At 45.1% G+C, this 15864-nt stretch overlaps 1 protein-coding gene across 1 annotated transcript in view; it reads right to left on the bottom strand.

Moving 5' to 3' along the window:
* Positions 1 to 300: 300 nt before the first annotated feature.
* LOC138502973 (zinc finger protein 84-like) overlaps positions 301 to 15864 on the bottom strand; it is a 32396-nt gene continuing 16832 nt past the window's right edge. Inside the window, exon 2 of the mRNA XM_069622379.1 lies at positions 301 to 2984. Within this exon, the coding sequence (XP_069478480.1) occupies positions 868 to 2283 (1416 nt within the window). The 5' untranslated portion in view covers positions 2284 to 2984 and the 3' untranslated portion in view covers positions 301 to 867. The remainder of the gene's footprint in view (positions 2985 to 15864) is intronic.

The following is a 15864-nucleotide window of genomic DNA, read 5'->3' as shown; positions in this document are numbered from 1 at the left end:
AAGTAACAGGTTAAAAAGTATTTAATAGTAATAGTATTTTGCACAATGTAATATATTCCCACTCGAGTATATATGTGAAGTGTGAATCCTATGCACATGTAGGCTTGCTTCTGTTTTAGTCTTTCATCAATCATGAATTGTTTGTAATAACTTGTTTGATCTTACAGGGAGATAATATGCTCTGCTTAAAACACATTTTCAGACATCACTTAATTGGCAAGTCATCAATTATTCATGAATCCAAATAACAAGACACTTTCCTTTAATTCTATACATAAATCATACTTCACAAACTGCCTGTCTGATTATATGATTTAGTAACTTTATTCTCCAATATCAGCAGGTCCCAGTACACTTTGTAAGTTGTGGATGTTTTGGGCATCCGAGTAGTCCATGTCAACACCTTTTATGAATTTCCAATGTCGCCAAAGTTCACATATTTCCTTGAAAGTCTTCCTTTAGAACATGTATATGGCTCCCCCGTGTAATTTTTTTTTGTAATGTAGGAATAGGGCAGGCTTCGCTGCAAACCCATAATGTAATATCTCTGATGTATCACAGGTTTCTCATACGCTTGTAAGGTTCATCACAGTGAGAACATGTAAGCGTGATTTCTCTGGTGCAGCCCTAGTTTACCTTATTGCTTGAAAGACATTGTGCCTCATTACGAGTTTGCCGGTCCGGTAACAACGGTGCCGGTAAGGTACTGGCACCGTTGTTACCGGACCGGCAAACTACGGGTCTGCGCGTGGGTACCCTTCTGCCCACCAGGTCTGACCTGGCGGGCAGAACGGCACCCGCTCGCAGTCCTTGACGGATGCACATCCGTCCTCCCCATTCCCATTGAGTCCTATTGGACTATTGGTCTCAATGGGAATGGGGAGCAATATTTTCGGGCACCCGCGAATGGGCAATTACCGGGTCCAAAAATGACTCTGGAGGGAGCCGTGCTGGTTTTACCGGCATGGCTACCCCCAGACTCATGATGAGGCCCATTGCAGTCAGAACACGTTTATGGTTCACAGTGTGCTTCCTCTGATGTATCACAAAGTGATCATTTCGCTTGAAAGCCTTATTGCATTGTGGGCATATATATGGCTTCTCCCCAGTGTGGTTTCTCTGATGAATCACTAGTTCGCTCTTTCGCTTGAAAGCCTTATTACATTCAGAACATTTATATGGTTTCATCTCAGTGTGAATTCTCAGGTGACTCAATAGTTCACTCTTTTGCTTGAAAGCCTTATCACATTCAGAACATGTGTATGGTCTCTCCCCTGTGTGATTTCGCTGATGACTCAATAGATGACCCCTTTGCTTGAAAGTCTTACCACATTCAGAACATGTATACGGTTTCTCCCCAGTGTGAATTCTCTGATGATTCAATAGATTAACCCTGTGCTTGAAAGCCTTATCACATTCAGAACATGTATATGGTTTCACCTCAGTGTGAATTCTCTGATGACTCAATAGATGACCCCTTTGCTTGAAAGCCTTATCACATTCAGAACATGTATATGGTTTCTCGCCAGTGTGACTTCTCTGATGGCTCAATAAATTAACCTTGTGCTTGAAAGCCTTATCACATTCAGAACATGCATATGGTTTCTCTCCAGTGTGAATTCTCTGATGGCTCAATAGATTACCCCTTTGCTTGAAAGCCTTATCACATTCAGTACATGTAAATGGTTTCACCCCAGTGTGAATTCTCTGATGGCTCAATAGGGTCCCCTTTTGCATGAAGGCCTTATCACATTCAGAACATGTATATGGTTTCTCCCCAGTGTGAATTCTCTGATGGCTCAATAGATGACCCCTTTGCTTGAAAGCCTGATCACATTCAGAGCATGTATATGGTTTCTCCCCAATGTGATTTCTCTGATGTCGCAATAGATTACCCCTTTGTTTGAAAGCCTGATCACATTCAGAACATGTATATGGTTTCTCCCCAGTGTGATTTCGCTGATGATTCAATAGATGACCCCTTTGCTTGAAAGCCTTATCACATTCAGAACATGTATATGGTTTCTCCCCAGTGTGAATTCTCTGATGATGCAATAGATGACTCTTTCGCTTGAAAGACTTATTACATTCAGAACACGAATATGGTTTCACCCCAGTGTGATTTCTCCGATTCATCAATAGATTATTTGTTTCTGTAAAAGCCTTGCAGCATTCAAAATGTTTATGTTCTTTCTCTTTGGTGAGACATCTTTGTTGTTGCCATAAATGAACAGTTTCATTGAAAGTTGTTTCACATTCAGAAAATTCAAAGAGTAACTCCATTGTCAAGGTGTTAATTTTTAAATAGCAATTTCTGTGTAAGGAGCTCCTTGTCCAATTCAAAATATTTACATAATGATCTTAATCTCTTGGTTGGTCTCACCAAGTCAGGTGCATTTTTATACACATGAATGTCAATACAGAACCTCAATCCTCAGCCAGAACAGGCAAGTCTGAAAATAAAAAGAAAAGCTTGTGCTGGCAACCTTTCCATGTCCAGAGCAGTTTGTAGACTTGTGGTTTTCGTGCTTCTGGGCTTTAATCCTAGCAGCCGCCACTGGAACATCAGCACCATAGCAGGGGCGCCAAAGATTCTGAAGCATCAAGTCCAAAGCTGGTGTTGAGCACCTTTTTCTTAGTGGATGTGGTGCAAAGCATGAAAATGCCCAGCCTCTACTTTAAGGTAACAGCCATTCTTATTAGCCTCTCATCAGTGTAGTGGACACAGATGACCTCTCTAATGATTGGTACGGACTGGACATAGGAACCAGATGTTTCCTCCAAAATCATTAATATTGCACCTTTATTTTGCTGTGAAATGTCTTCAGACTGTGAAATATTTTTCCCAAAGAGACTCGAGGCTGGTAGTGACTGTTGTGAGCAAGAAAACGTTGCCAAGGCCCAGCTATCAGAGGAAATTTCTTTTATAAACAAAAGCTTTTAAAACCATTTCACTGTTTTCCCATGCTTCCTGCTTTGTTGCCCTGTTTGAAAGAAAAGGAAAAACAGGATTAGTGTTCCATAAGAGATAAATACACATTTCTTGTTTTAAATAGCAAATGTGCACTTTCCAGCCTTTGTAATCCTGAACATCTAATGAAATGTCTTCTGGACAATGAGTTAAATGAATAGAGTAAGGTGCCCTCAATATCAAGGAAAGGGTTAACACAGAAATCAAGAACCAAGTGACACATTGACCATTCCCACATCACATGGCACATACATTAATAAAGGTGTGAACCGCTAGCCCACAGCCAGGATTAACACAATGTGGTGACGTGTGGTCACTGAAGTCTAATAAATGGGCAACATGCCAGTCATTCATGGCTGGTTTTGTCAAGTCTAAGGTAGATAGGAACACTGCACTACCCAGTTTATTGATTAAATCATCGATCCGTGGCATGGGGTAGGCGTCAAAAGCAGAATTGGTGTTAACCTGTCGGAATTCGATAAAAAACACCAGGAGTGGTTGGGTTTTGTTACCAAAATGATTGGAGAGGACCAGGGACTAGAAGAGGGCCCTATAATGTTGGCTCTTTACATAGTTTCCGCTTCTTCAATTACAATCTTTTTCCTAGATTCTGGGACCCTATAGGGTTTTAGATGGGGTTCTGATATAATGGTATGTGCCCTGTACTTTACCATGCTTTTCGCAAAATACATCTGGGAAAGAACGAACAAGATTGTCCAGGTCTCTCTGTTTCTCCTTTGGGAGATTCTGGCGAATAAGGTCTGTGTTATCAACTTCCTCCAGTGCCAAACAGGCTAGTATGGAGGATGTGGAGGCCGTTAGATTTCCTGTCCATTCATTTAGCAGGTTAATATGATAGAGATGGGTCTTTTGTCTGGGTGGGTTACTCTATAAGTACATGCACCTGTGCGTTCTATTATCTCATAGGGTCTGTGCCACTGAGACAAGTTTATTCTCAGAGATGGGTAAGAGGACCAACACTTTCTGACCCACAGAGAAAGAGCGGATTTCACCTTTTTATCATAGTCTTGTTTTTGTTCGGTCGGGGCTTTCTCCATATGTGCTTGTGCCAAGGTTCGAACTAGGGTCATATGATCCCTTAGTCAGGTGGCAGCCTGGGACAAAGGTATCAGTGCTTCTTCTATTTCTTCCCAGGTTTCTATGAGCATATCTAATACCTCTCAGGGCTCCCTACAGTAGAGTAATTCAAACGGAGAGAATCAGGTAGATGCTTGAGTAGTTTTTCTTACTGCAAAATAGGGCCCAGGTTATCATGCGATCCAGTCCTTTCTGTCACTTCCTTAGGATTGTCGTAAGGGTTTTATTAAATCTCTCCACTTATCCATCTGTTTGGGGGTGCACAACGGAGGTTCTCAGAGTGGCAATATGTAAGCATTATTTTATCTCTCTGATCGGTTTGCTCATAAAGTTCTTTCCTTGGTCAGCACGAACCTCCTTGGGAAAGCCTAGGACAGTGGGGAGGTTCAAGAGTGGAGAGTGAGTGGGTGGGTGGGTGGTGGGCCGGGACAAGAGTGGAGGGAGATCAGATGGGGTCAAGAGCGGAAGGAGGTTGGGGGGGTCAAGAGTGGAGGGTGGGTTGTTTAGCCAAGAGTGGAGGACATTGGGAGTCAAGAACACAGGGTGTTTTGGGGGTCATGAGCAGAGGGAGGGTGGGTGGGTCAAGAGGGATGGTTGGTGTCAAGAGTGGAGGGTGGGTAGTGGGGGTCAAGAGCGGGGGTCAAGAGCGGAGGGAGGGTGGATGGGTGGGAGATCAAGACCAGAGGGTGGGGTCAAGAGCAGAGGGAGAGTGGGTGGGTTGGTTGGGGGGTCAAGAGCGGGGGGGTAGGTGTGGGGTCAAGAGCAGAGGGGGGTCGGAGGGACAGGGGCAAGAGTGGAGGGGGGGTGAAAGCAGAAGGTGGTGGGTGGGGGTTCAAGAGCAGATCAGGGGTTCAAAAGTGGATGGTGGGGTGGGTGGTGCTTCAAAGGCAGATGCGGTGGGGGTTCAAAAGTGGGTGGGTGGGGGTTCAAAAGCGAGAGGGGGTGGGTGGATGTTTTGAGCAGGGGTTCAAAAGCGGATGGGGGTGGGTGGGTTTGGGTTCAAGAGCAGAGTGGGGGTGGGGGTTTGTTAAGACATATTTCTGAACGCTGACCTGGTGGGCAGAGGTTCAGAAGGCCAGCCTAGTTTCTTGGAACAGGGTAACCTCTGGACAAGCCAGACCAATCAAGGTAGCCATAGCAGGGGGTCAAGACTAGGGGCCTCATTACACGGATGGCGGAGAACCATGGCGCTATTAGCGCCATGGTTCATGCCGGTAAAATACTGGCACCGCCTTGGCGGAAAGGGGAATTACCGCCCCATTCCAAGGTTGGCGGGGCGGTAATTCCCCCTTCCACCATTGCCCTTCCCCATTCCCATTTTTGCCCCATAGGGTTCAATGGGAATGGGGAAGGTGCAAATTGCGGTACCGTAATTAGCTCCCTGGGTCCCTTTGCAAAAAAGCAGGCGTTAAATCCCCCAACCCGCAAAGGGACCTCGTAGTAAGGCGGTGAGGATTTACCGGTACCGGTATTTTACCGGTACCGGTAAATCCTTACCGCCATCCGTGTAATGAGGCCCTAGGTCTCAGGAGGGGTGAGGGTGACTGAAGGACCTCAATGAGCACACAGAGCAAGGACACTTACAAATTACTCCCAGACAGGTGTATATATCAAAAATATAAACACATTTATTACAAGGCCTTTCTAACTCGACACACAGTAAAAGGATCACAGTAATACTATCAAACCAACACAAAACTATCAATACAAGATATATACAACACCATTGGGGTCTAAAGGCATGAATTATATTCACAACCTAGAGGGGGAAGGAAAATAGGCAGTGCGGATAGTCTTTAGTCCCTTTCAACATCAAACACACACCTAAGAGGCAGTCTAAACCCTAAGAAGAGAGGAGCCTTATGCAGTGCAGGCACACGCGGTTGTTCCAATGGGCGAAACGTAGTCTCTAGCAGCTCAGGAAGGTGGGTGAGGTGATGAAGAATAGATTCCCACTATTCCAAGGAGGACCTCCACTTAAAGGCAGAGGCAGTTACAAGGTTCGGGAATAGTTCTCACTAGCAATGGAAAGGAGAGGGAACCCAGGGACCACTTGTGCGTAAAAATAGATGGAGGCGCTAGGGGCCACCGGTTATGGTTAGGATTACTCACCGGCCCCAGGTGCACTCCGGACCGAACTTCGCCAGTTGAGTCCACTGCGGATGCAGGTTCAAATGCGACAAAAAGGATGTCGCTGCGGCTCTCAGAACCGAAGATACAGCGATGATTCCCAAACGGGACAGAGGTGATTTCTCCGATCCTGATGGATGGATCAGGCCAGTTGTACTGCAGCAGGCTTCAGGGGCAAGAGGGTCACTAATGCAGCACGTCTGCAAAGATTGTTGCCGCGGCTGGGCAACACGGTAACCGTGTTTACTCTGGTCCTGGCGCACTCGTCTCACTTCAGACCTGGGAATGCCAAGTGTTCGAAATTCGGTCTGAGGGTGCCGGGGAAACAGAGCTAGCAGTACACCAAGTTTCGGTGGAGACAGAGCAAAGGTCCTGTGTAAGCTGGTCAGCCCACTGGTTGGCCCAGGGACACTTCTGAGAAGGCTTACTTGCAGGTTTTGTTGAAGGTGCCGAGAATAGTTGGTCCCACTATTCTAATGGGTCGAAGCATCTTTGCAGACCTTCTAGGGCAAACATATGCATAGGGACAACAGCGGGCTCAGGGTGCCAACCTTCCAGCAGGAAGGTTGGCACCAGCGGTTCCTCGACTAGGCTTCTTAGTTTCAGGATACTTGAATCCTATCCTTCGTTCAGTGAGAACTCCAGAGATCGACATTGTATGGGTGTTTGGGGCCTCCTCTTATCCAGAGTCTCCTTCATGCCAAAACAAAGAGGACCCAATGGGAGATCTGCTCACAAACACACACTCCATACATGGACCAATCATGGACCACGGTGGTCCCAGGCATTCACAGCACTCCAGATTCTCTGGCACCTAGGATGTGTATTGGGGACAGATGACACTCCAGCCCACATCCTGTAGGCGCACACACACAAGGCATGCAGAAGCCCGCAAAAGCTTGGTGTTTTGCGGGAAACTGCCTGGCCAAATAAGGGCTGACCTGAGTCGGCTCAACCTGGGGAAGGCAAAGGGGCAAGATGGCCAAAGGACAGGAGAAAGAACCTTGCGGTATTGCCATTTTGGAGCCAGCCCACCTATTTGTGCCAAACGCAGTAAGGGCGGTTTAAATGGCAGGAAACGGTTTAAATTATATGAAAAAATAAGCTGCCACCAGCCCTGCCCATGACACATCTACACGTCTCCAAAAAAGTCCAACGAGAGTATCTAGGGTCTTTGGAAATGACTAACAGACCCAAGTGCACTGTACTGGAAAGTACATTGTACATTTGTTACATGTTGCAGAAAAGTTGCAACATTGGAAAAGGACTAAGGGGAACAAAGTCTCCCAGTACTGACTGTCTTAAGGGCATGTCAGTTTCCCCATAAAAAGTGAGCAAAAGCCCAGAGGAGTGCAGCAGAAGGCTGTGCTACCCTGGAAAAGTCAGACTAAGGTGTTTAAACAGCAGCAAAAAGTTTGGGGGCGTACAACTGGAGGGAAAATTACACATACAATGAAATCTTTCCTAACACTCGCCTCACCCAGACCTAAGGACATGGGGAACTAATCCACCCGTGGATGAGTCTCATGTTTGGGTTGGTTAAGCATTCTTGACAACCCATCAGCATTGCTATGTTGGACACCTGGCCTATGCTCAATAGTGAAGTCAAAGTCTTGCAGACTTATGGATGACCTAAGCAACTTTGGATTCTCTCCCTTCGTGTCCATTAGCCACTTTAAGGGCTTATGGTCAGTTTGCACAGTGAAGTGGGTCCCATAGAGGTAGGGCCTCAGCTTCCTTAGGGCCCACTCAACAGAGAAACACTCTTTCTCTAGTGTGGACTATCTGAGCTCTCTGTCCTTAGGCTGGCGACTAATGAAGCCAATAGGGTGTTCCTTACCCTTCTCATCTACTTGCAATAGTACAGCTCCAATCCTAGTGTCAGAGGCATCTGTTTGCACAATAACAGGTAGTTGGTAATCAGGGGCCCTGAGGACAGGGGCCTGGCACAAGGAGTCTTAAGACTTTGAAGGCCTTCTCACACACCTACAGATCAAACCGTTGGACGGATTTTCACCAAATTTGCGGTAGGGGCAGGGGCTTGGTCCCAAATGCGTGCTTTAGTAAATTTGGTGACAATCTGTCCAGTACTTACCAAAAAATATGTCTCAATAAATTAGTGATATCTATGTTCTCTCCACGGTCACATTTTCCTGTTCGCTCCTTGGTCAAGATACCGATTGGCCAGGGGGGGTGACGTCAACACCGCAGACACGCAACATCTTCGCCGATTGGCTACAGCAAGCCGTGATGTGCGTCACAATGCGTGGATGCCGCCGAAGACAGCGCGGTCACTACCAGAGGCGAAATGCTGTTTCGGAAACTGTTTTTCTCTCCTACAGTGCGTGGGGAGGATCACAGAGTAAGAGATGGGTTAAATACTGTACTTGTTTGGCCGGCAGGTGTTAATGATGTACTCGCCATGCAAAATGGTGTTTGGGAAATTATTTTGATCTCCTACAGTGCTTGGGGAGGTTCAGAGAGTAAGAGATGGATGAAATACTGTACTTGTTTGGGGGGCAACTGTCAATGATGTATTCTCCATTGGCGCCTTCTTCAAGATGTTTGTACGTGCAGATAATGAGAGGTAAGGGTAGTTTTTCAGTCTGTGCTGTCTACAGGCACCTTAAAAATGTTCGAAGGACACGTGTAGTGTTAGTGACCATTGTTTTTGAGTACATGTCGTTATTACATTACATTTTCTTATGGGTGTGTTATTGATTAGTACGCCACCATGGTCGTGACATGCTGCAGTGGTTGCAGCCAGGGCCTAGAGTCTTGGATGCATGGCCGTAGGCCGTAGGCCGAAGACTGTAGGCCCTGGCCACAACCACTGCAGCATGTTACAACCATGAATACACCTGTAGTATTGATTATCAATTACATGGTTGAGGGGAGTGTGTACAGTGTTAGGTGCATGGCCGAAGACTATGCACGCAAGAACAAAGTTATAAGTGCTGGAGGTATGAGCCAGTGCACATCCACACATTGTAATAATATCTATGGACATACAGCTAGGAGTGCAGTCTCTGGCCAGAAGTGAAGCATACCACACCTATCAATACACCCGTACTACTGTACATCACTGAGGCCGTTGTGGGCAGGATACTGAGTTTCGCTTGCATGGCTGCAGCCCGTAGCCCATACATAATATTCCTAAAACCCTATGCCCTGGCCAGAACCACCACATCATATCAATGCAATGCATACACCCGTACTATAGGTTAGCATGTCAGACAGTTCTGGGGAGGGTTTGCAGTCTTGGGTGCATGGCCGAAGCCCATGCACCCAGAAACGACCTTGTAAGCATTGGAGTTATAAGCCAATGTACACCTATACATTCAAATATATGTGGCCATATATCCAAATCTCTAGGTCCTGCCGTCAACCACTGCAGCACATCACACAGGCACGTTAGTGACTGTTGTTTTGGTGGAGTTGCTGTTTCCATAGAAAGAACACTTTTTGGCTGCCTTATAACTGTGCTACCCTTGGACGAATCGTCACCAAACTTCGCAAAATAAATATATCGGACACTCTGATTTTCTTTGGAAAGTTTGGTGATGTTTGGTGATGTTTGGTGCAGGGGGGCAAAAGTTATAAGGGGCAGGGGTTCTCAAAACGTCTCTTTTCCCCTTAGACTGAATGGGGGGAAAAAGGTTATGTCCGTGAACATGTGACTCTTTCCCTGATTGGTTAAAGAACAGCATGAAGTAAGTCAGTTTTCTTTGGTACCCCCCTATCTTTTATTCATGTTTTAGTGTGCGCTGATATCGCCAGAAACACCTCCAAAACAAGAGGGCATTGGATTTCTCACACTCAAGTAATAGTATTTCAGAAGGTGACCTTTGAGGGGGGCGAATGAGATGTGGAAGTACAAACTGAAAAAGTGGAGTTTTCTTGTCACCAAAATGATACGTTTAAATGGAAGTTCGTGCTCACTGCACCACGATCAATTACAGCGTGTGGGTTAAAATGTTTTTCAAATAATATTTCCCTCACATTGGCCTCCTAAGTTTTGAAAACTAAGGCCATCATCTGCGGTGTTTGCTGGAAACAGCACTTCTGGAGGTGTATGGGAGTAGCGATTCTCATAATTGGATTTCAATATGTTGTTTCAAAGAAAGAATGTATTTGACTTCTGAGTGAAGGCCACATGAGTTGCTTTTTTAGTTGAACGCTCAATACGCCCGCGCATCCGAGTTAATGTAAAAGGGGCAACTGTGTTTTGATCTTGAGCGAAAGGGAAACTTACTAGCTATTCACGGAATGAAAGGGTCGAAAAAAATTAGCAATTGATAAGGTTATGTTTTAAAAAGTTTGTAAGGGACATGCAATATCAGTCAACAAAGATTCTTCGATGCAAACACATTTGTGTCTGATTTGCAGAAAAAGAATGGAGGCAGTAAATATTTTGTAAGTTTACTTTTGGCCACTCTACAGCGAACCGTGCTTTATTGTTATATTACCGCACATCTAATTGTACTAATATAATTGCCGCATTATTTTTCTGCACTGTTACATTTTTCCTGTAATATTGCAGAGTGCACAGGTTGCACATTTGTAGGGTATGACTACACTCAACCTTTTTTAGCATGAATATTTCTTATTTGAAACGTTAATTTTGTCCACATAGCTTTGTGTATAACTTTGCACATTTTTTTGGTCTTCTTTCAAATAACGAGACGTAATTTTTTTAAAATTGTGCAATCTTTTTCATTTTGTAACTGAATTATCGTCTTCCCGTGTAGTTGCCATTTTTATCCTCTTACGGCACATGCAAAATCTCAGTGTTTGTAGCCTGCTACTATAGGTACACATGGACATTAGTAACATTTTACTAAAATGTCAAGTTTGAACACGTACTGTTCTGTAGCACTTTGCACATTTTTTGTGTTCTTTTAAAAAAAATTGGTAGAGGTTGGTGACTGACACGTATTTTCTGTAACCTTTCCCGCCTAGGTATATATTGCCATACTGTGCGTGCCATGATTTCCAAATCCCAAGTGAGGGCTTCTTCAGACAGCAAATACAACTGCTGGTGAGCGGTTGCCTATCCATAACCATAATGTGGAATGACAATGTAAGCCCGCTTTGTCCGTTCGCTGAACTCGCTATTCGGAGCAATGTGATATCATTTATGGTGCTGTAGGCTCAAGGTCATGACGACTTCTGGGAAATCACTGTGGAAACAAAGCGACTGCTTCAACGAAGACCCCAACATTTTTGTATGAGCAAAAAAAAAACGTGCTCCTCATCTTCAACATTTGCAATGCCGCCCTTACAAGCATTGTAATCATTGCATTAAAAATGGGATTACTCCGATGGTCTCTGCAAGTTTGTTGTTAAATAAACCTACTTTGTAACCTCTAAAATGTTCACGTTTTCTTTCACATTGCACTGTATTATTTCCAAATGTAAGTTACTAGGTTGTACATCGCTGTATGTTTATTTACAGGTTCTGCTTCACGTCACATACTTGTGCTTTTTGCAGCCTACCATGGAAAGGGAAGAGGGGATATGTATGCAATAACCGCCTTCCCTTTCTATGGCAGGCATCTTGAAAGAGGATTTTGTTTTGTGATCCGAACTGCCAAAGCCGCCCCGGATTACAAGTAAACATCCTTTTTAGTAGCACACGTTACTGCTTTACTAATGTACACTACTACTGGCAAAGATTATGGCATCTGTGTACTTTACTGAGAAATATGGAGTACTTGGAGTGTATGCACTTTTTTTATTTTTCATTATACTGTGAAAGGTTGTTATTAACGCATTATTATCTTTGTTTACGGGTGGCTTTATTTTTTGGCACGGCAGGCAATAAGGCAATATACTAACGGCAATGAGCAAAAAGGCATCAAACGGTAATATGAGTCGGTAGATGTACAGCAACAAACTTTGTCCGTCTGTTATGTGCAAGGGAGCGCCACAGTTTCTTATGCTTCTACATTACACTAGTGCTGCTGTTTCTTAGGGAGGATGGCTGCCTTTACCTGATGTCATTTTCCGATAAGTACAACTTTCACTACCAATATACAATGTGTAGTGCATTGGCAATCGCTGCATACCAATATGTGTTGGTGTTGTGTACGGCAAATGTTGAAGGTGGACGTTCCTACATGGATATAAAATCTATTTCCACAATGCCCACGAGGCATAGATCGTACAGTTAAGTATGTACTGATTCCGGGACATGTCACGGTGCTGTATGCCATTATACTTTCATGTGGCATTCTTCGCAAGGTGTATACTGTTTAGCAAACTACCCTTCTTAAAGGGTCATTATGGTTACGTTGCCCTGCTGAAAATCTGTGACATGCAGTACAATTTTTTTTCTTAGCTACACCTTACACTTAAATGGTCCTACTAAAAACCCGTACAATTCACTAGAAAAAAAAAAAAAACTTTGTTAAGGGGACGTTATGGTTAAGTTGCGCTACTAAAAACCTGACATAATACAAACGTGACATTATGGTTTAAAGTAAAACAGATAAACCCCTGAAATTCGCCAGTTATGGTAAGCTAAGCAACCATAACTCGCGCCACCACTGTGCACTGCTAAGACTAACACCCAGGAATTTCAGGGGTTTTTCGGTTTTACTGTGAACCATAATGTCACGTTTGTATTATCCCCCATTACTCCTACTTGACTCACCGAGGAAAACGCTTACTGCTCTGATCCCATTTTCTTAAGGCCACTAACAAGTATAGACAGTGTTACCTCAACTGTAAGCAATTATCCAGCACCGAGACTGAACTCACTGTTGATGAGTTCAAGGAATCTATGACACCCCTTAACAATGGTAATTTCACCTTATGTTGCCATCCGAACTATGGTCATTCTTTGGGTGTTTCTCCTACTGCGGTCTCATTCACCGCATTTCTAGTAACCTATGAACCACATGGATGTTACTCACTTATAGTTCACTGCTACATGGGGTTATTAGAACATGCTAATTATAGCACAAAGATGTAAAAAGTGCAATGCAACTAATTATCTTGTCCTCTTGATGCGACTTCTCTCTCCGCTCTCCCAAACCCCGCCAATGGTATGTAAAATGATGTATGTGTTTTCTAAACACTATTATTATTCAATTTTGTTATGTTTTTCTCGTATGTTCTGAGATCAACCTTGACAAAGACACTTTTTGTGCCGGAACACGTGTAGGATGAAGAGGACAACTGCTGTGATATGTATGAATTAAATGAATTAAATCGCAGCTTAACAAGACCATCAGGATACTTGTGTTGATTTAAATTGATCAATAATTGAAGTGTGTCATTGTACATTATTATTTCAAGGTTCCGGTGGTGCAGCCCGCCTCACCATACCTTAGGACGTGCTAGAGTCAGATCTACTCGTATTTCTTAATCTACTATGCTAGAAGCAGGAGCCAAATAGCTCCCAGCTCCCCTCAATTCCGATCCCTGCCCTATACAAGAAAAGGGAGAGCGGCTGAACCATGCCATGTACCATCTGATAGAGAAAGAGTATACAAGCCCCTATACAAGAGAAGGGAGAGCGGTTGAACCATGCCATGCATCGTCTGATAGTGAGAGAGTACACAAGCCCCTATACAAGAAAAGGGAGAGCGGCTGAGCCATGCCATGTACCATCTGATAGCGAGAGAGTATACCAGCCCTTACACAAGAAAAGGCAGAGCGGCTGACCCATGCCATGTACCATCTGATAGAGAGAGAGTATATAAGCCTGTATATGATATATTATTTATAGCACGCCCATACACAAGTGTTTCAGAGCATGACGAGGCAGGGGAGGGGGACAAGAGGGAGACAAGACAACTGTCTTACTAGGCCCGGTGACATTGAGATTGCGGAAGTGCAGGGGAGAGGAAAGGGGAAAAGTGCAGAGGGAAGGGGGAGGAGCAAGTGCAGGACATAGGATCTACACATCAAGAAACAAGAAGTGCGGCCACCGGGTGGCAGTGCAAGGTTAGGTGCAGCACAGCAAGTGATATCTGTAACCCTACAGTCCCTCTACCTGCACTAGGTGCAGGGTTGCCAGGAGGCAGTGCAGGTGTGCAGTTGGGAGGGCAGGGACCTGGACCCGTGGTTCAGAGGGTAACCAGGTAACCAGTGCAGTATCAGGCAGATCTGCAGGAGGATCTCCATCTTACTGGCATTCAGGCAGAGATCGTTGACAGCGCACCACTTTTGGATGACAGAGAAACAATCCGGCATGAGAGGAGGAGAAGAGGCGGCAGTGGGGAGTCTGACGGCGAGCTGGGTGTCATCTGAATAGCATTGGAAGTTGGTGCAGAAAGCAGCAATGCAGTGGGCGAGAGGTGACAGGCATTGACAAAGAAAAGGGCAATTCCTGTTTGGACCTGTTCGGACCACGACCACCCAGGGCCCGACCCCCTGCTCACACAGCAGGTAAGCATGCACCAACATGTGTTACTCCCTCTGTCCCCACAGGCCATCCCCACCCCCTCTGGTCACCCCTGAGATGTTCCCTTGTTCCCCCCACCCTTCTCGCACACAGATGTTGCCTGTTTTTGCTCGATTCTTCTACCTTGCCCCCCTCCTCCCCAGCCTACTTCTGCACAAGTCTGTCCTGATACATTCTGGTTTCTCCATCACAGTCTTGTGGCCAATGCTGGATCTGACTTTTATGGACTTCATTCATTCACGGTGCATCACCCTTTCTTAACTCTCATGCTGGACTTTTGCATCTTGTACTCATGGTGGCCCTGAATCATGCTGTTCCCGTCTTCATCTTGTATCCTGGCTTGCAACATTATGGCCCTCATTACGAGGAGGGCGGTAAGGGGTTAACAGTGCCGGTAAAGGTGCCGAAGCCGTTAACCCCGTACCGCCCTATTACAAGGTCCCTTGGTGGGACCCGCTCTGGACGTCTGGTTTTACCACAAGGGGACAAGCATGCTAACAACGGGCCCTAGGGTCCTAATGAGGCCCTATGTGTTACTACTGAATTATGCAATTGTATTTGATCTACCCTCTTGCTTCTCCACTCTTTTTGACTGCTTACTCTGTTCTCTCCTCCTTTCCCTTCTCCCTTTTCCTATCTCCTCCCCTTACTTTCTTCTATGCACTTACTCTATCAGAATTGTCCCTGGACCGAATATGATAGCAACCTCGTCTGTCTCCCCCCCCCCTTTACTGTTTTTTTTCCTCCCCACCGCCCCTTCCAGCACTATCTGAAATGTCGTCAGGCCTAGTACGGTAGTCGCCTGTATGTTTCCATTTCCTTCCCACTCTCCCCCTCCCTTCCTTATCTATGTTTTAGCTCTTGCACTATCAGCAAAGTCGTCAGGCCGAATACGATAGTTAATTTCACATCCTTACTGTTTATGGCCTGTAAGAATGTCATTGTATTTTCCCTTGTTCCCTCCCTTGCCTTGAAGCGCTTTGAAAGATATTGTGTATAGGCGCTATATAAATAGACTATCATATCATACAAGTGCCTATGCAATAAAAGGGAGAGCAGCTGAACCCTGTAAACCCTGTAAACTACCATCTGATAGAGAAAGAGTATACAAGTCCCTATACAAGGAAAGGGAGAGCAGCTGAACCATGCAATGTACCATCTGATAGCGAGAGAGTATACAAGTCCCTATACAAGAAAAAGGAGAGCAGCTGAACAAAGCATCTGATAGCGAGAGAGTATACACGTCCCT

Source organism: Ambystoma mexicanum, chromosome 11, assembly GCF_040938575.1.
Source record: "Ambystoma mexicanum isolate Mex_15411 chromosome 11, UKY_AmexF1_1, whole genome shotgun sequence".
Taxonomy (NCBI): domain Eukaryota; kingdom Metazoa; phylum Chordata; class Amphibia; order Caudata; family Ambystomatidae; genus Ambystoma; species Ambystoma mexicanum.
Note: the sequence above shows the minus strand (reverse complement) of the source record. Positions and strands in the feature narration are given on the sequence as shown.